Source organism: Fusarium subglutinans, assembly GCF_013396075.1.
Source record: "Fusarium subglutinans strain NRRL 66333 chromosome Unknown NRRL66333_c0000282, whole genome shotgun sequence".
Lineage (NCBI taxonomy): Eukaryota > Fungi > Ascomycota > Sordariomycetes > Hypocreales > Nectriaceae > Fusarium > Fusarium subglutinans.
Window position 1 is genome coordinate 16,727 of NW_023502345.1, and position 18,939 is coordinate 35,665.

At 49.2% G+C, this 18,939-nt stretch overlaps 9 protein-coding genes across 9 annotated transcripts; 5 read left to right on the forward strand and 4 right to left on the reverse strand.

The window, feature by feature from the left end:
* Positions 1-913: 913 nt before the first annotated feature.
* Positions 914-2,645, forward strand: FSUBG_12664 (STE STE7 MKK kinase; the record flags this gene model as incomplete). The annotated part of the gene is made up of 4 exons (XM_036677474.1): positions 914-958; positions 1,020-1,742; positions 1,792-2,453; positions 2,501-2,645. The coding sequence occupies 4 exons, from the start codon at positions 914-916 to the stop codon at positions 2,643-2,645; spliced, it is 1,575 nt and encodes a 524-aa protein (XP_036531855.1).
* Positions 2,646-3,274: 629 nt separating this feature from the next.
* On the reverse strand, positions 3,275-5,608 carry FSUBG_12665 (multisubstrate pseudouridine synthase 7; the record flags this gene model as incomplete). The annotated part of the gene is made up of 3 exons (XM_036677475.1): positions 3,275-5,296; positions 5,352-5,439; positions 5,493-5,608. The coding sequence occupies 3 exons, from the start codon at positions 5,606-5,608 to the stop codon at positions 3,275-3,277; spliced, it is 2,226 nt and encodes a 741-aa protein (XP_036531856.1).
* A 1,671-nt stretch (positions 5,609-7,279) lies between these two features.
* On the forward strand, positions 7,280-8,789 carry FSUBG_12666 (uncharacterized protein; the record flags this gene model as incomplete). The annotated part of the gene is made up of 5 exons (XM_036677476.1): positions 7,280-7,321; positions 7,495-7,591; positions 7,644-8,184; positions 8,249-8,527; positions 8,579-8,789. 5 exons carry the CDS (start codon positions 7,280-7,282, stop codon positions 8,787-8,789), a joined length of 1,170 nt encoding a protein of 389 aa, XP_036531857.1.
* A 455-nt stretch (positions 8,790-9,244) lies between these two features.
* FSUBG_12667 (peptidyl-prolyl cis-trans isomerase PIN4) lies at positions 9,245-9,734 on the forward strand (the record flags this gene model as incomplete). The annotated part of the gene is made up of 3 exons (XM_036677477.1): positions 9,245-9,370; positions 9,424-9,663; positions 9,717-9,734. 3 exons carry the CDS (start codon positions 9,245-9,247, stop codon positions 9,732-9,734), a joined length of 384 nt encoding a protein of 127 aa, XP_036531858.1.
* A 259-nt stretch (positions 9,735-9,993) lies between these two features.
* Positions 9,994-10,644, reverse strand: FSUBG_12668 (40S ribosomal S1 protein2; the record flags this gene model as incomplete). The annotated part of the gene is made up of 3 exons (XM_036677478.1): positions 9,994-10,118; positions 10,180-10,492; positions 10,642-10,644. 3 exons carry the CDS (start codon positions 10,642-10,644, stop codon positions 9,994-9,996), a joined length of 441 nt encoding a protein of 146 aa, XP_036531859.1.
* A 577-nt stretch (positions 10,645-11,221) lies between these two features.
* FSUBG_12669 (40S ribosomal S2 protein2) lies at positions 11,222-11,914 on the forward strand (the record flags this gene model as incomplete). Its single annotated transcript, XM_036677479.1, has 2 exons — positions 11,222-11,354; positions 11,655-11,914. The coding sequence occupies 2 exons, from the start codon at positions 11,222-11,224 to the stop codon at positions 11,912-11,914; spliced, it is 393 nt and encodes a 130-aa protein (XP_036531860.1).
* An 894-nt stretch (positions 11,915-12,808) lies between these two features.
* Positions 12,809-14,558, forward strand: FSUBG_12670 (beta-1 2-xylosyltransferase 1; the record flags this gene model as incomplete). The annotated part of the gene is made up of 3 exons (XM_036677481.1): positions 12,809-12,867; positions 12,915-14,411; positions 14,471-14,558. The coding sequence occupies 3 exons, from the start codon at positions 12,809-12,811 to the stop codon at positions 14,556-14,558; spliced, it is 1,644 nt and encodes a 547-aa protein (XP_036531861.1).
* A 375-nt stretch (positions 14,559-14,933) lies between these two features.
* FSUBG_12671 (DNA-directed RNA polymerase II regulator) lies at positions 14,934-16,413 on the reverse strand (the record flags this gene model as incomplete). Its single annotated transcript, XM_036677482.1, has 2 exons — positions 14,934-16,090; positions 16,143-16,413. The coding sequence occupies 2 exons, from the start codon at positions 16,411-16,413 to the stop codon at positions 14,934-14,936; spliced, it is 1,428 nt and encodes a 475-aa protein (XP_036531862.1).
* A 737-nt stretch (positions 16,414-17,150) lies between these two features.
* Positions 17,151-17,882, reverse strand: FSUBG_12672 (RER1; the record flags this gene model as incomplete). Its single annotated transcript, XM_036677483.1, has 4 exons — positions 17,151-17,236; positions 17,286-17,585; positions 17,641-17,758; positions 17,814-17,882. The coding sequence occupies 4 exons, from the start codon at positions 17,880-17,882 to the stop codon at positions 17,151-17,153; spliced, it is 573 nt and encodes a 190-aa protein (XP_036531863.1).
* Between the last annotated feature and the right edge of the window lie 1,057 nt (positions 17,883-18,939).

The following is an 18,939-nucleotide window of genomic DNA, read 5'->3' on the forward strand; positions in this document are numbered from 1 at the left end:
CGCTCAATGCTTACGGAGTAATTACTGACATGCCCAATCGATCACTCAACGCCCCCGCGCGCGAACAAGATGGAGAGCTCCCCGCCCGTACCTCAGGTCCAATCTACTAACTGTGTAGTGTGTACTACCCCTTGGGGCCCTGTGCATCTTTCGCTGAGCTCTACCTAGGGGTCACAGATGCCCAAGCGCCCCGCCCTTCCTAGTCTCAGTGGCAGTCACAGTCACAAACCCGCCCACCCAGACCCGATCCAATCAATGCATCTATGGTGGACGCCATTCCCAGCTTATACGTCCTCTTTTCTCTAGTTCTCGCCCTCTCATATGATCTCACATCCTTTCTCATCTTTTCCTCCTGCCGTTTCGGATTCACTCGACGACGTGTCGTTCGTTGCCACGCCTTTTTTTTTGTCAGCTTAGGCCCTGTTTTGCGACGTTTTCTTGAGCATAACAACGTTGGTATATTTACGAAGTCTGCCTCACCTACTACCTCTAGACTTACCTCTATACACCTAAACGCCGCCAACCATACTTTCCCCGCTCTTTTGCGTGGGCCGTTGTTACTCCTGCCGCTGCCTCACTTGGTTCTTTGACGACGCCATTCGTACCTTTTTGACTCTCAACGAAGCAGTCGGCTTAACCGATTTCTAACATTCGCTATTGCTGCTACCTATCGCCAAACACTTGACGTTGAATTAGTTACATTCCTATATCCGTATTCATACTTACGACGACGCTGGCCGCTCGACGACGCTTACTGCTCACATCCGACTATCACGATCGTCTCTGGTTGATACCATCCTCCCTGGGAGAGACTTCTTTTCAGAACAAAGAAACACTTTCCATCTGATCCCCAACAAGACCTCATCATTTTGTATACACTATTGGAACCCTTGTCACCAGCGTAATAGCGAATATGGCCGACCAACAGCCTCAGAGTTCTGATTCGACTCCACTACCCGTACGCTCTCCTGATTGCTCTTCCTTGTCTTTAATGTCTAACTTACGAATTATAACAACAGCCTGCTGCTCCCACTCCAATTTCTCTGCCAACACATAACTCGGGCCCTTCTCCCGTGCCTCTCCTCCGACCCGCCATTCCTGGCGCCAGAAGTGGTGGAGCTCGTACACCCAGGCTTGGCCTTGCTATCCCACCATCACCTAATGCCAAAGCTGTAGGCAATCAAGGAGCAGCCGTGCCTGCACCTTCAAGGCCCCCTTTGCCGACACTACATCTGGCAACCCCTATGGGTAGTCAAATCACACCCCATGAACAATTACCACGATCCCAATGTGCAACCCAAGCATCGGCTGGTGGCGGTAGTGAAAGTAGCGCGGCCCACTCAAGGTCTGGCAGTTTCGGACCTTTAGATGGACGGGCAAGCAATCCCACTTCTGCAGGATCTCAATATTCCGCTTTGTCCTTTGCTTCGCAGTATGGTATAGGTGTATCAAGACCTCAAGGTACTCCGGATCCGGTATCTGCTGTGGGATCTATGTACTCCGAGAGAAGCGAGGGCGGGGTATCCATGGAGCGTGATGGAAGTCTCCAAGGTTTGGAAGCATTCGATAAACTAAGCCTTGAGAAGGCCAGGACTCTGGACGTTGATGAACTTGACGAAGAGGGTTGGAGAATCGCAAGCTTGGAGAAGAGAATTGTCGAGATTGGAAATCTTGGTGAAGGTGCTGGAGGTGCTGTCACAAGATGCAAGCTCAAGGGTGGTAACACTGTTTTTGCCCTCAAGGTGAGTTATCTCGACCATAAACCACAGTTTGAATACTGACATTTTTAAGGTCATCACTACGAATCCGGACCCCGATGTCAAAAAGCAGATTCTCAGAGAGCTGGGATTCAACAAAGAGTGCGCTTCAGACCACATATGCAAGTACTATGGAGCCTTTGTCGATCCGGCTACGGCAACAATCTCAATCGCAATGGAGTTTTGTGAAGGCGGTTCGCTTGATAGTATTTACAAGGAGGTCAAGCGTTTGGGGGGCAGAACAGGAGAGAAGGTTTTAGGAAAGATTGCTGAGGGTGTTTTGGGCGGCCTCACGTACCTGCATACTCGACGAATCATTCATCGAGACATCAAACCTTCGAATATCCTGCTCTGCCGAGATGGTGCCGTGAAACTTTGCGATTTCGGTGTTTCTGGCGATTTCGGTACTAAGGGAGAGGCCAATACTTTTATCGGCACCAGCTATTATATGGCACCTGAGCGTATCACTGGCCAGTCCTATACTATTACTTCGGATGTTTGGTCAACCGGAGTTACCCTTCTCGAGGTTGCGCAGCATCGTTTCCCATTCCCAGCGGATGGCACAGAAATGCAACCACGGGCTGGTCTTATAGATTTACTCACATACATCGTCAGACAGAACGTGCCCAAACTGAAGGACGAACCTGAAATGGATGTGTATTGGAGTGACAACTTCAAATATTTCATCGAGTGCTGGTAAGTCTCCCCCCCTCCTTCAGGAGCGTGTGCTAACATCGTCTTAGTTTGGAAAAACAACCCAACAGACGAGCCAGTCCCTGGAAGATGATGGAGCACCCATGGATGGTTGAAATGCGCTCTAAGCGTGTCAACATGGTGAAATATCTTTCTTTTGTCTGGGGCTGGGATGAACAACCTAAGGACTCTTAGAAAGATATACAACGAGCTCAAGCTTCGGAGCAGCAAATTGTTAAAGCAGTCCAAACAGCACAGGATGTCAAATAATGGAAGGACATGAAGACGGCACGAGTTCTCGCAAAAGCAGACGAATCGAAGCAGGCCTTGGAATAAGCAAATCGGAGAAATGGCCATGCAATATAAACGCTTCACAAAGGGCCATGAACAAACCAGAAAAGGCCACATTCCTCATCAACCATTTACACTACGCCCACGGTTATGCGAACAGAGGCTGCGGACTTGGTTGTGAGCATATCTCTTCAAATACATCGCCACTGATGTTTGTTTCATGATAAAAAATGACAGGCTCAAGAATGAGTGCGGACAAACGGCCTGACCAGCCCGCAGTAGGCAGCTTCAGAAGACCGTCTTGTGGTATTATCGTGTCCTCTGTAGTAGTGGATGGCTTTGGGATTAGTACAATTGCTCCAGCCATCAAGCTGAGGGCTACCAGAATATAGCGAGCTCTGCATTGGATAGATATACTTCATATCTGGCATCCAAGCGCCTCAATCTTACTGTATCTCACACTTAAATACATGGGTATCAAATCCCTGTCGATCCTCGACATTTTATCATTCTAGGTATACAACACCTGCTTTTCAACTGTCCCTTGTAAAGGTCTCGGTATCCTCAGTAGGGTCGCCCATGAGCTCGCGTAACGCAATAGTTGCGTACGCACTGCGTCCAAGTTGAAACTTAACTACCACCGCAACCTTTGTAGGTTCCTGAGGAGCAGGGGCCGTTTCAGGGGCAGAGCTATCATCTGCTGTCTCTGCTTGGACAGATGTCATCTCAACCTCTGTAGAAGCGTGCGTACCATTTTCAACCTTCGTTTTCTTGGCTGTCGAGCCGGAGTCAACGTCCTCATGAGAACGCTTCCTGCTAGGGCCCTTCGAAGCTTTGATATTGTCCAAGTCAGTTGGGTGCATTTGCTCTGCATCATCCGAGTAGGCACGGACCTCAGCGGAGGGCGTGGCAAGGAATCGGTTCATGATTTTGCGGTATCGGCCAGGCAGACTGAACTCGCGGCGCATACGGCGCATTTTGTAGGGGTCAAGGTTACCATTCTCGTCGCGACCCATAAAATCCTTGTAGAATTCCCCGATATCGTTCTCGGGATAAACGACGTCGTAGCCTGGTGTTGGCAGCACAATGTCGAAGATGGTGTAGTTACCACTGGCGGCTTCTTCAGCTGTAAGGGGACGAGCGCGAACGGGAGCATCTTCGTCGTCTTCGACAGGGTTGATAATATCATCACCGTCTTGGTCCTGGCCGCTGACAAGAGGCACACTCTCCGTCGGAGCGATAATGAGATCGCCGGCAATCACGTTCTTACCGTGAAGCTCCCAGCGACGACTGGCGGCGTGGTTCCAGATATAGGACTGATAGGCATGAAGGTACATGGAGCGCAAGCCACGAGTGATGTGAACCAGAGAGCCAATGAAATCACGTCTAGACTGAGCGCCCTGCCGGTTCAGATGTCTGAAGATGCTGTTCTCGGCAGAAAATCGACGAGGCATGAGGTTGATGGCTCGGTCGACATCTTTGTCTGTAAGGAAGAGCATGCAGGCCTGGTTTCGCAAACACTCGTCCCTCTTGGAGGGTTCATCAGGAATATCACCCGCTTCAGCCCTCTGTGCAATCTTATCATCGTAACGGAGTAGTGACATGACTGCCTCCTCGTACTTGTCCCCGAGGATGAGTTGCCCAATCTGGTGTGTACCGACTTCGTGAGTTCCGAAGCGCTGGTGACCAAAATAGTTGATCCAGCCATGTTCATTCATGTGATTCAGAGCCGAATCAACGTTCTTCTTCAGCACTTCTACCCGCTGGGCAATGGGCTGGTCGTTGGACTCGCCAACTATTTGACAACTCTTGATCGCAATCACGAACTCATTGCCAAGAAGCTGTCCGAGATAAGTTGGCTTGTCCTTGTAGTCGTAATCTCCCGTAGAAACACCCCAGATCCTCCCATTGATACCGGCGAGGTTTCGTGGCCGCATGTATCGCACCGAGCATCGTTGTACTGTAGAAGCTCTGCGGTCTTTAGTACCAGCGTATCCGATGACCTGGGGCTTGACCTTGAGGAAACGAGCAATCTGATTCACAGCATCCATGGTGTCGCGGTTCTCCTTGAACAGAGTAAAATGCAGGTATTCACCAGCAGGCTTTTCCTCGCGGCCACCACCGCGGCTACCGCGGCCGCGCTTCTTGCTGTTGGCTTTTCGTGGGGGAATCAGAGTTGCGACAATAGCACCTTCGTCAGTTGTGTTGGTATCTATCCGAGACTTAAAGATGCGCCGGATTTCTTGATGAACTTGGCCACGCTTTGCCCTGTCGTCCATGGGCTCCGATGTAACAGACTTCTTCTTCTCGTGGTCGGCGCCATGGCCCGACCGATATACTCCAATCAGCTCCTGAGAGAATCTCTGATCAGTCAGACCCTCAAGAATGATGGCATCCTCAGGTGAGACGTCGTTGACCGTCTCAGGCTGGGGTGCCGACTCGGGTCTCGTAGCGGTCTCGCTGGATGGTTGCTTCAAGGCATCTTTCGCAGGCTCATCTGTTTTCGTTTCCTGGGCTGTAGACTCGCCGTTGAACTCTTTCTTCCCTCCAATCGCCTGAGAAGAACTTAGTGGGGGCGCTAGGAAAGCTGTAGATTCCGCTTCTCCTTACCGTTGCTTCTTCATATGCCAGGCCAACTTGTTGTAGGTGCAGGACTGTGCCGTCTTCCTTGATCTCATTCACTTGAAAGTCCGAGAATCTGCATTGCATTAGTCTCTCAATTGCTGGTATGGCCATGATTTCAATATTCACCTTGTCCTCATTTCACCAGTCCATGGTGTCGCGAGTGGTGTCACGCGCTGGCTAATTCCTATGGATCGTGTATAAGACGCAGTACCACGCACCGCATGATGGGACTGCTCCGCCATTGCAGATACTTCGACTGTAATCTAGACGTATATCAATTCTGGCGAAAGCTTGCGACAGATGTGTTTGCTTCCGCTTGACGGTTGAATCAACTGGTGGGGGCGCCTTTGCGATCTGGATTTTTTCCCCGGCAGTATTTCATCTTGGGTTCAAATCAGAAGGCGGTGAGCCTTATCTTGCCAACCAGAATATGGTGCGGCGCCTCAAAAGGCAGGCGGTCATACGTATTTATCAAATTTATCAATCAACCTAATAAGGTAGAGGGCAGGCTCTTGTGTTTCCCAGGCTGCGGAAAAGTCGAACAGGAGAGAGCACATAGGTATGTTAGGGAAGTTTGTGCTATGGTGATATGGCTGTTGCTGGTTTTATTAAGGTAAGGTAAGGTAGCTTGGTGCTCATCGTAAGTTTTCTCGACTTTCGTCTCAAGACCAGCCAGCATGTATAGGGTGGAGGCAAGGTGAGAAGCATGAAGACTTAGCACCTATATCCCTATCGAGAGCAGCAAGAAAGGCTCGAGTAATTTACGGTAATATAGACTCGATATAATAGGTCTTAAGACCAGATGTTTTGTACAACTTAGCTTACGTTCGGAATTCTCATGTTCCCTAAGGGGTGGAACTTGTAGTGATGATCCTGTTCTTCATACGTAACCTTGGATTCTAAGAGGCACACACCTTTGGCCTGTCATATTACCGACCTAGTATCTTGACGTGAACTCTACATTTCATCGTAGAGATACTGGAAGATTTACGTGACAGTGAGGCAGCCTGAAGGTAGCTACAGCTTTCTTTAACAGGATACGTGACAATTACAACGTAAATGCCTACCTACTAGGTAGGTACTAGTGTTGCGATTCATATCTCCAACACGCGAACAACATGAGCCAGTCTACCTCAGTGATTCATGCTGGAGTTTGACAAATTAGAAGCGGACTTTTTCAGTACGGACAGTTCATGTGGCATGATACACCCCGGCATTCGACAGGGACTTTTCTTTGTGTTGCATCCTGATTGCCATTTGGAAGAGCGGACAATTATAGCTTAGTACCCTAGGTAGTAGATCACTAACAAACCATGTCTCCTCAGCATCTCAGGAACCCCTCTCTTGTACGAGTCACTAAATAGACGCTTGGTGAGTAGCCCGCATGACAAGTTCAACTAACCTTTTCTCTCTGCACCTAACTACCTACCTACCGACCTAGCTGCTATGACTTATACCACCTACTTACTTTACCGTGAGACCTCCTCGGCTGATCGGTGATGATAGTCACTTATTGGTCTATTGCTAGCTGCAAGGATCGTTTGCACACGACAAGGCGTGATCCAACCTCCCCTCCTCCAAATTTCGGCCACTTTTAAAAATCTCCCTTAACTAGTTATTATCGAGGGGAAGAGTGAGGAGCAACACCAACACACTTTTTGCTGGATTTTGGCTATTTTTGTTATTCCGAATTCTCTATTCCCATTTCTCCTCTTTGCTCAAGTTCTCTTCCAATCACTTCTCGCTTCTACGGTTGACTGCATTGGGCCCGCAATTGACATGTCAATCATGAGCCGTAAAGACAAAGGTCGGGAAAGACTCTGTCGTACGCAGCTTCGAGAGATCATCGGTTCTGTCTGTCATCATAACGCAAGTGCAACTGAAGAGTGACTCAGGAACGATTCACGATCAAGATGCCTGTAATAAGAAGCGGCTCAACACGGGACATTTACAAGGTAAGGACGAACGGATATCCATTTTTGTATGGGCCGTCACAAACAATTCGTTCACTACATCCGACTGAATGTTTCAATATTGTGCCCAATTCGATTTATTTTGGATGGCGATTGCCGGCCATGTTACTGGACACTTTCTTATCCATCCACAGCGCTAATTTCATTGCTTACAGGCGCCCTTGTCTGCTGTCCTTCGTCGCCACGGTCGTGAGCGTCGTGAACGCTGGAGTCAAGGTGAAGACCCGGGTGACTTCATGCCTCCCCACCAAGGTGAGCTAAGCCGGACACTGCTCCATGATGCGGATCTACTCACAGCGCGTAGACCAAGAGCCCAGCCATGAGCCTTCTGAAACCTCAAAAGGGAAACAACCTGAGCCTCAGCGTCTTCCATCTAGAGCTGGCTACGATACAGCTGTGCTTCTTGACTTGTGCGACACCATTCGCAGTAGCCTGCATGAGGGACGTCCCGAGGACAGGTGGGAAGAAGCCATGGGTTTTCTCGCGGCACTGCTAAGAGACGAGGAGCACTACAACCGCGCAATAGAATTCGAGACTATACGCGACACGCACCTTGACAAGCTTATATCGGATCTCATCGATCCCAAATATCGCCACCCAAGGGTGCCTATTAGATTTTCAAAAGACGTCGAAAGAGCAGAGGCCTTGGAACGGAAATGGGTTGAAAGGTTTCGAGGTCCCTACTTCAACATGGAACCAAACCGCTATCGAGACCTCCCCAAGACGGGACGGCTCAGGGATGTGGCCCTGAACCCCAATGCAGACAATTCAGAAGAACGTTGGCAAGCTAAAGAAGGCAAGACCTTGTCCGAGCTGGAGGGCAATCTGGAAATCGAACCTGGGCAGTAAGAAGACCCGACCCCCATAGCAATCGAAACTGTTTGAAGATTACTCACGCTTAAGATGCAGTTGGTGGCTCAACTTGGCTTGCGCGCATCGGGATGGCATCGTTGGTAGTGCTCGCGAGAAACCTACCAAGGGCAAATATGGAGTTGCCGCATTACCGTTGCTCACAGGGCAAGAGAAAATTGATGAAGGGGAGGGAACTCTGAAATATGTCAGGCAGGGAAGAATTACCGACATACATGTGTCGCTCATATCTCAAGTGGGAGCCACCTTTCGAATCCTGCGAGGCCATCACCTCAGAAGCCCATATGCACCAAAGGTCGGCATACGTTATGATGGTTTGTGGGTTTTCATGGCCTTTCCTGCGGCTCCTACTCGCTAATAAGGCGCCAGGTATACGATACGCCGATATAGTCAATGGTTTAATGAAGTCAGCGACCGGCACCATATGATGCTCACTTTGGAAAGAGTTGAGGATCAGAAACCAATAGAGGATATTTTGCATATACCCCGTCCATCTGAGATGGACGACTGGGAGCTCTACGAGAAATACGAGGGCGAGGCGATCAAAAAGCACAAGGGAAATAAGGCCCTTCTCGACTAGAAGTTAGAAATGGCACAAGAGAAAGTCGACCGGGAGGAGTATCAGAGGTCGCATGACTTCCGAAACTCGTTGGGTTATCAGTTCAAGAAAGCAGGACTTTATTGATTTGAGGTGAAGCATGATATGATGGGACGTATGGCTACGCTGCATCGATTGGCTTACAAGACTAGTTCATAGTATTAATGGTAACGTTTAATTAGAGACCTCTGGTATTGTCATTTATATTACCCCCCACCTACCTACCTTAGTAGTTTTGGAAGTGTTGATATGACTTGGTTGTGTGCCTCAACTGAGGGAGAGGTACCGCGTCGACACAAGATAATACAAAAGGAAAGCTTTCAAGGGGTCAGTCACCTAGGTAGGTACTACGCGGCGGGGCATGTCATCCAAGTTCCAGTCCACCGCCGCACTACAGCTGTCCCTTGCTCCTCTTACATGACATCCTCACAAACAACATGGGCAAAAACGACAAGAAAAGTGCCGACAAGGGAGGCAAGGGCAAGGCAGACAAGGGTAAAGATGCAAAAGACTCTGGCGGCAAATCCAAAGGTGCTCAGAGCATCAACGTCCGTCACATTCTGGTGAGTTTCACACAAATGCTCACCAATTGAAATACTGACCGAGGGGTGCATAGTGCGAGAAACACGCCAAGAAAGAGGAGGCTCTGGCAAAGTTGAACGACGGCCTCAAGTTCGATGAGGTCGCAAGGGAGTACTCAGAAGACAAGGCCAGGCAAGGTGGTTCACTGGGGTGGAAGACCAAGGGTAGCTTGGACCCCAAGTTTGAAGAGGTGGCTTTTGCTCTTGAGCCCAGCACAACCACCAGTCCAAAATTTGTAGAGTGCAAGACGGAGTTTGGATATCACATCATCATGGTAAGTTTACAACTTCTTGTACAAGTAATGATCCGAGATTAACATTATGGGAGGTTGAGGGACGAAAGTAGGCGACAGAGCTTAGTCACGTCAATCCGGTATGGCAGTTACAACAGAAGCACAAGAGACAGGTTGAGGATCTAATTTGATGCCCAATTTTTTTTATTCCTCTCAAATGCAATATGGCCATGAGATACGAGGCCTAAACCGTTTTAGATGCCAACCGAAGTGGCTAGAGTACAAGCGAAAAGTCATGTCGAGCGGTCTCGAAACAAAGTCAAGTCCGCCCCTCTAATCCTCTCCCTTTACATCCTACACCGTTTAAAGCCCTTACTGCTCAGTCTGGAAGTAGTTGAGGAGGATAGATCGCTCCTGAGACTCCTCACCCCAGTCCTTGACGACAACGCAAGAGCAGTTGACGACCTTGCGGGCGTTACCCTCACGGTCAAGAACGCCTATAGGTTTTCATTAGTAAATCAATCCAGACCAAAGTAGATTCCATCGGGCAAAACGTACAGAGACCGGCCCACTCGCCGAGCTGCTTTCCGTCGGGGATCTGGATCAAGGGGATGTTGTGCTCGTTGCAGAGAGCGACAACAAGCTTCTTGTAGGCCTCCTCCTCGCAGTTCTCGTTCAAGACACACATGTGTGCCTGTCGGCGGTCGAGGGCTTTGGAAGCCTCACGGAGACCACGAGCGAGACCGTCGTGCATAAGAGAGAGCTTTAGAACACCCTTGAGAGCGTCGAGAATGGACATCTGGCCCTTGGGGGCATCGCCGGAAACCTCAACGACATCGGCGACCTCGGGGGTGTTGTCTTCTACGTCCGACTGTCACAAGAAACTGTTAGCCATTATTTTTTTTTTTTCGATTTCTGGTGCTTCCCCCACCATCGCGAATTGACATCCGTTCGAGGTTGCAGTTGCAAGCCTCGACAGCGCAATTGGCGACGAGAGGCGGCAAGACTTCAAAAACTCACCATCTTGGATAATGTTTTCTTGTCGGGCGATCCTCGAAGATTTCTATGTGTATCAAGGAAAAGTTGGAAGGGGGGGTAGAGTCGTGATCTGGGAAATGTCTTCGTTTAGTTCCACGTTGATTTGCCGAAATCTAAACGACCGAGTGCGCAGACCGACCCTTAGGGCAAGTGCACGGACCCACCATCCACGCACTACCTTTTTTTCTTTCTTCCTAATCCGCGTTCCTTTACTCTGTAGTCTTCATCAATCGACCAAGTAAATCTTCGAGGTATGTATACTACGAAACTGGCTCGTAACGATTCGAATCCAGAAGGATGATGCTATTCACCATGGCAAGGCAGAGCAATCGAGGGCGTCGTTTTGCGTGAGCCGATCTTTCAACAATGGCCGGGTTCTATTCACGGATTGCGACGGCTTCACGATACGCTTCTCGTCTTCAGCACTGGGCGGCAGAACCCTCGCGATCGATCGTTGAGGGCACTCTCCTCGCTCATGAGCCTTGGAAAGGCTAACAACTGTATTTCATGGCAGATACCTCATTTCCCGTCCCGACTTGAGAATCTTCAAAACTCCGCCAAAATGGTCCGCACTTCCGTCCTCCACGATGCGCTCAACGCCATCAACAACGCCGAGAAGGCTGGCAAGCGCCAGGTCCTGATCCGACCTTCTTCCAAGGTTATTATCAAGTTCATCCAGGTCATGCAGCGTCACGGTATGTCTCCGAACTTTTCTTCCTTTCACTTGTATCCTTCGCCATTGGCTTCCACTTTTCGACGTGACAATATTTGGTAGTGGCTCTTCTTCACCATGATCCAACTACCATGAGTCGTCGACGACTCCCGATCTCCTTATTCGGCATGATAACTAGGGCGACGGTCGATACTGCACCACGACCCAGCCCCTATAAGTTGCCGATAGATTCAAACTCGGAGATCTTACACGTTTTTCGGATTCTTTATACCCATGATGTCTAACGTTTACTCTCTCGAAACATCACTGACTCGATTATCAGGATACATTGGTGAATTCGAGGAGGTTGACGACCACCGATCCGGCAAGATCGTTGTCCAGCTCAACGGACGCCTGAACAAGACTGGTGTCATCTCTCCCCGCTACAACGTCCGCCTCTCTGAGCTCGAGAAGTGGGTTGTCAAGCTGCTCCCTGCCCGTCAGTTCGGCTATGTCATCCTCACCACCTCTGCTGGTATCATGGACCACGAGGAGGCCCGACGCAAGCACGTTTCTGGCAAGATCATTGGCTTCTTCTACTAAATGGGACGGGATACCAATCAAAAAGTGATTTTTTCAAACAAAACAGGGCATTCTCGGCGTTGAGGCAGGATGATGATGACTATGACCGATGCGATTGATAGCAGTGTCGCTTATCGCACACGCGAGCACAAGAATTGAACCTTTACGAGATGCTCAGACTCAAGACTCCCTACATATGATGTGAAAGTAAAGAAAAATATGTTGATGCTCCTTCCTGACGTTATGCCCATCTCGGGCGGTACAATCCACCCGTCAGATTGCTCTGGTTATAAGTCTAGCAATCGAACATCGTGCATATGAAGTCTATTAGTGACCAGAGGCATGCCTTTGTAATGCTGCTCGATAATACCATATTGGTTATGTATGGAAAATTATTGTCCAATTTTTTCTTGGCACGGTGATCAATAGTTATCGTTGTGCCAACAACGTCCCTGTTGAGCTATTGTTTTATTTTTGGATGGTTAGCCAATTAAAATGGTGCAGCCAATGCCAGTCCACTATAGTACTTTGTCTCAGGGTCCATGTCAATTTGCCGTTTCGCGCTGAGACAGACATCATGAACAGTGATGAGTTCATGGCTACCAGACTTTGAAATTGAATTCTTTTAGCAGATACTTTTATATCATCAAGCCGATGATTGTTTTCACCATACTTCCTACCATGACGATCTAGCTTTCTGTTTGACCCAGAAGCCAACTATAAACATGATCCCCCTCTTATCGTTTCGCGCCTCTCAGCGGCGTCAACTCCTATCCATCACTGCTCTAACATTATTTTGTTTCTGCGCGTATAGTCTCTTGAGAATATTACCGGAACACACTAATGAATTTCAAATCCAAACTCAAACCCAAACACCCCTAGAGCCATCAGCAACCCCAGGATCAGCGCCACAGGATGAACTTGTTCAAGGAAGCGCCGAACCAAGAAGGGTTTCCACTCCAGCAGTGCATCCTGTAAGATATCTTGCAAGGGATGCTCAGGAGGAATTTGGAAAAACCAGGGCTCGACAGTCCAAGACGCTTGAAGAGGCTGTTCAGGAGTACCGTCGTCGATATGGTATTCCACCGCCACCTCTTTTCGACGAGTGGTTTCGATTCGCAAAAGATAACGACGTCAAATTGATAGACGAGTTCGACATGATTCATGACCTGATCACTCCATTCTGGGGATTAAAACCCAAGACTATCCGGGCTCGAGCCAGAGAGGCATTGGGTTTTGACAACGGGTTGATTGGAGTATCTATTCGAGACCACAGGATCACTTATATACAAAATGGCGTGGAATGGCAGCAAAATGCCACTAAGAGGATGATGGGCAAGTTTCTCAAGTATCTTCCAGATATGGACCTGGCATTCAACTTTCACGACGAGTCCCGCGTTATCCTTTCGCATGAGGACCTGGCGAGGTTAGTCAAAATAGCCAAAGAGCAGAACATGCCCGCAGCGTTAGCGAAATCACAACTCGCCAACGACTTCACTCAAACGAACTCGGAGTTACATGATGGGAAGTCTTTCGACGAGATAAGTCTCACACGCTTCAACTCTTTTGCCCATCAATCAACCTGGTCTCATTCTCGCCTGTCGTGTCCGCCAGATACTCCAGCTCGATGTCTCGAGGAGGAAGAGGCTGTGGACTATAGAAACAGGTACGGCATAAGTGATCTTGGCTTTGTTTACAACACAACCGCCATGTCAGACATCTGCTTATCGCCCAGCCTCAAATCTAACTTTGGCTTCTTCGGTGGACCCAATACATATAGAATTGTCCAGGATTTGTTTCCCATATTCTCCCAGTCTAAGATTTCTTCTTACAGCGACCTTGTATACCCGTCTCCCTGGGACTGGGCCGGCATGGTTAAATATGATGAGGACATGGACATGGAGTGGGCTAAAAAGGAGAGCAAGCTATACTGGCGCGGCTCGACCACTGGGGGCTACAGCCGGAATGGCCGTTGGAGACACCAGCACCGTCAACGCCTTGTACAGAAACTTAACGCTCACGACCAGGCTCATATTCTCACTAAGCAAGACGACCGTTCCTGGGCGACCAGCGAGGTCCCGCGCGGCGACTACAACGAGATGGTCGATGTGCATTTCTCTCACATTGGACAGTGTGACCAAGGTGACTGCGAGGCTCAACGAGCTTTTTTCAATGTCACCGATACTGTAGATCAGCAAGATGCTTGGTCATATAAATATCTCCTTGATATGGATGGAAACGCCTTTTCCGGTCGCTTCACTGCCTTCCTTCGGAGTCGCAGCCTCACATTCAAACTCGCGGTGTTCCGCGAGTGGCACGCTGAGTGGCTCAAGCCGTGGGCACATTACGTGCCTCTGAGTATTCAGGGAGATGACTGGCTTGAGACAGTTCGATTCCTTGAACGCGAGGAAGCTGGCCGTGAAGAAGGCGAGCGTATTGCGGCTGCTAGTCGAGAGTGGGCCAACCAGGCTCTTCGTCAGGTTGATATGGAAGCATGGTTCTTCCGCCTCATGCTTGAGTAAGTGCTAGAGTCTCGCATACTTTGATCATTTTCATTTTGATGCTAACAGCACACAGATATGCTCGAGTGATAGACGATAAGAGAGAAGTAATTGGATACGATCGCCGTAGCGCTAACATGAAGCTACCAAAGGTTGACAGTTGACGAATGAATGAATGATTAGATTGAGTGAATGACATATACGCATAGGATAGGGAGTCGGAGCATAGCAAATACCACTGGAAACAGCATGAGGTTCATATTACCAACACAGGTACTGGTGTTTCAGAGGAGTGAGATAATCATGCGTTTGTATATTATTTTGAATATGGGATAGCTTTATTACGCTTGGGATCTATGATTAAAAATTGCACACTGTACGCCACGATGCCCCTGTTCGCCAAATACATGCCATTTCTGTCCTCGCAAGTCTCAAGCATCTCGAGGCAAATGTCGCATAAAGGACACTTGCTTTTGTTCTCGCTTCCTCTAGAGAACACCGCTTTCGTCTTGACTATATGCATCACGATCAACTACCGTTTACTCCTCGTCTTCTCCTTCTGCATCGTGTTCTTCAGAGGCCGACCTCGAACGGCGGGCTGCTGGACTGTGGTGTTCTCCTTCTTCCTCGCCTTCAGCGTCCTGGCCATCGTGGTGCTCCTCTTCATTTCCTTCTTCCTCATCGGCTTGTCCTGTGCCGAGGGGGTGATCGCGATGTGTCTTGATCATGTCGCGGATATCCTCTCTTGGATCCTCGACGGTGACGTCGAGCTGGTCAACAACTTGCTCCTCATCAGTAATACCAATGTTTCGCGCAATGTTCTTTGTTCGCTGGGGTCGGATGACAGATTTTTGCATAACGGGATAGTAGTATACAGCCTTCTGGTTGGGATAGAAAGTGTCTTCGTTGTAAGCCAGGAGAACCTCTGCGTCGAACTTGGTCTCATGGTCATAATTGGTCTCCTGAGCTGTCTCATACGCTCTGAGCCGGTTGTACTGGAAGCATCCACCATTGACAGAGTCATGAGTGTAGAGTTCGTCCTCGTTGTGGTCGGCATCTTCAACATCGAACTTGCGACGGAAACGATCCCCCACGTCAGGAGTTGCCGCCAAGTAATAGTCAAAGTTCATCCAGTTCTGAGGCTTGGGGTTGTTTTCAGGATCCTGCTCGTGAGCTGCCACAGCTGCCTCATACGCTTCCTCCTCCTCGGCAGTCCGATCAATGGGCCGGAACAAACCACTGAGGAGACGTCTGTCATAATCCTTGGTGCTGACGACAGGGTTCTGGTGGAATTTGATCGTAACGTACGCGCCCGAGTCGGGGAAAGCCTCAAGATCTGGGATGAAAGGCGACACATCGACAACCTTGAGATTTCTCTTGCTTGGGTGTTTGGCGCGTTTGGGGTCTTTGAATTCCTGCTCAGCAATGTCGAAGCCCTTGTCAATCTTTCGCTTAATGACGTGAGGAGCATCGGCTGCAGGCTCCGGGATGCGTCGATTCTTGTTGGCTTTAGTGAGTAGAGCACGGGGTGCGGCGCCATCCTGTCGCTTTGTGACCGTGGAAGATATGTATTCTGTTCGGCGAAGGAAGGAAACATTGGCTTCTGCGATCTTGTGTTTTCCCAGAGCGGCGATGGGTCTTAGAAGGGGTCGATCATGAGGATGAAGAGCAGGTGGATGAGGAGGGGCCTGAATAGCTGGGGAGGCGTCAGCTTTATGAGGTCAAAACACGATAAACAGCCAACCTACATCGTTCATCGCCATCAAAAACACCAGGCATGCCGACCAAGTCAAGGGGCATTCCCAGTTCAGCATCTGCCTCAATATTGAGCGGCTGCTCCCTCGCAAGGCGCGAAGCAAAGCCTGGCGTCGTATATTGACCGCTAGCAAGGCCGGTATTAGGTATGTCGAGCAGCTTAGGAGGATGGGGTGGTGGAGGGAGCGCATTGGAGAATCGGATGCGTGCGATGAAGTCCTGGTGAACCAGGCGCTCGCCTGTGCGAGGAGCTGAAGATGACATGCTGGTTGAATTGGCAACGGGCGCCGAGGAAGACGTTGGTGAGTGTGCGAAGTCGTGATGTATTTGAAGGGTGTTGGCGCGCGATTCTTTTGTGAGTTTGGCTTGATGGAGAAGCTTTAAGCGCGAGCGCGGCTGAGTTTCGAGGTCAAAGATATCCGAGAATTGCGCGCGAGGCTGGCCTTGTCCAAGCTCCACGTTTGGCGTAGCCCACTAATAAGGGTTTCTCATGAAACTTACTCCAAGTGCCTAGGTAAACATCGATTGAACAAAGAAGTAGAATAATAACGCAGGAAAAGGGTTTTCAGGGAATATACGGAGTAAACATCCTTAACATGTTTCCACCTTGAATACCTAATTTAGCAATAATGCCACAATCAACACGCGCAAAGCGTTATACTGAAGAGCTCGGTCATACTTTTTTATTCATATGATGGTCATTTTCATTAAATAGTTCATCTGCTCTGTTTGTCATGGCCCCCAGATCCGTCCAAGTCTATAGCTAAGGTTCGTTTGTGTCATACGACCCAAGTTCCTTTCTTTATTGCCCATCCCCTATGGGGGTTGTCACCAGTCAATCCCCCCCCCCCCCCGTAATTGAAATACACGCCTCGGAACACGCATCGCATTATTGTGTCGCTTGATAAAGCTGGCCGTCATGTTTATACAACGCACACGGGCACTCGTTCAGCGGAGATGCCCGCTGTGCTGAAGAAAAGTATCCCGAAAGTCGCGTCTGTTTACGAGTTGTTCTTGGCATAGTTCTTCTTACCGACAGTAAAGGGTACGTAGCGGTACTTGATCATGTGCTGAATTTGCTTGCGCACTAGAAACAATTAATATACGGAATGTTGTCCATATCATATGGAACTTACTAGTCAGGAAGAAGAGGATGAACCAGTACATGACCAGAACAGGCCAGAAAACTGGCACGTTAAAGATCTCAAACCAACTGCAGGAGAAGCTGATGATGATAGCTCGGGTGGCCCAGTACCAGAACTTGAACTCAGGAAGTCGGCGAATGAAGGGCTTGAATTCCTCGTCCTGCTTGGTGGGAAGAGTGCCCACAGAGCCATCCTCCATCTCGTTGTCGGCCTCTTCGTTGGAGGGGTCAAACTTAGGCTGCAGGAAAGCCAGAAACAGGTTTAAAAGATAGATACCGAGCGCATAGGCAACTGCGCAGTTGTAAGTAAGATGATCCAGGAGTGTTATTTGCAGGTTCGAGCCTACCGATATACCAGCCCTGCGCAAGAAGGATTCGGAGAAAGAAGAGGAGGAGGCAGACAACAGTACCGACCCATCGGTAGAGGACGAAAGGGGTCGACTGGTCCAGCAAAGCTTGGTATTTCTAATCCGGTGTCAGAAGAGTCGCAATACATAACAGTCTGTTTCGATAGACATACTCGCTGAAGCCTCGAAGTATGGACGCTGACAGCCTCGAAAGGGGTCTGCTCAGGCTCTGGCGCATTCATCTTGTGAAGAGGATCGGTCGACCGTTGTCAATCGGGGTATATGACGGGAAGGAGGCGCAAACTATTCGAATAGAATAATCGACTGCAATTGTGCTGAACAATGACTACGACGCCGTGAGAAAAGTCGAAGTTGACGGGAAGAGAGAAAAAAAAGAAGTGATGGCGAATTTGCGATTGGGGGGTCAGGACTTCCAACTTTGGACTTTTGGCGATGCAGCCACGTAAGGTTTGTTAAGCTTTTGGTACCCAGTAGGCAAGGCTAATCAATTCCCCGGTCCTTTACCGGACAAAGGAGGACTTGATGAACCGTTGACAGGCAGTTTGTTTGGTGGCCTCCCTGAAACCGACAGTTAGCCTATGATCTTATTGGTGATTCAGCCGGATTACTGCTGAGCGATCTGAGGAGAGCCCCTTGACCCCACATGCGAATGTGGCGCAGTCTCTAATTATCTATTACCGCGTCGCGTCGAGTTGCCTACCTAACCTTACCTACCCCTGTAAGAAAGCTCATGCTGTAGGTATGTATTCAGCGCAGAGTACAGAGTACCTAGAGGTCCAACTACTAACTATACCTTACATATTACTTATTAAGGTGGTATCTGACTACTAAGGTACTCTGCACAGAGGCACAGTTTAATTTATCAGCTCATCGCTACCTGGACGACAACGTTATATCTGAAAGCTGCGATTTATGCTTTATCTAGGCAGTTACCCAAGGCAATACCATTCCAACTGTTCCTCTGCCATTGGCGAACAGGAACTTGCAGGGCGTTGCTTGGCCACTACCTCCGCTGCATCATCAATAGACTATATGTGAAAGAGATGATCAACGAGTCGAGTTGGAGGAGTTCCCTTCTTAACCACGAGTTGTTAAGGTGCTGAGATCGACCTCTCACGTGACGCTCAATCATAAATCTGGTTGTCGGCTTTGCCATGGGTATGGGCGGCCCATGTTATCCTCGGCTCTGTTGCGTCACTGGGGAAGTTTAAGCTCCCCAGTTATCAATGCAGGCCCAATACTTATAGCTCCTCACTGATCACATTCTTAACTTATACA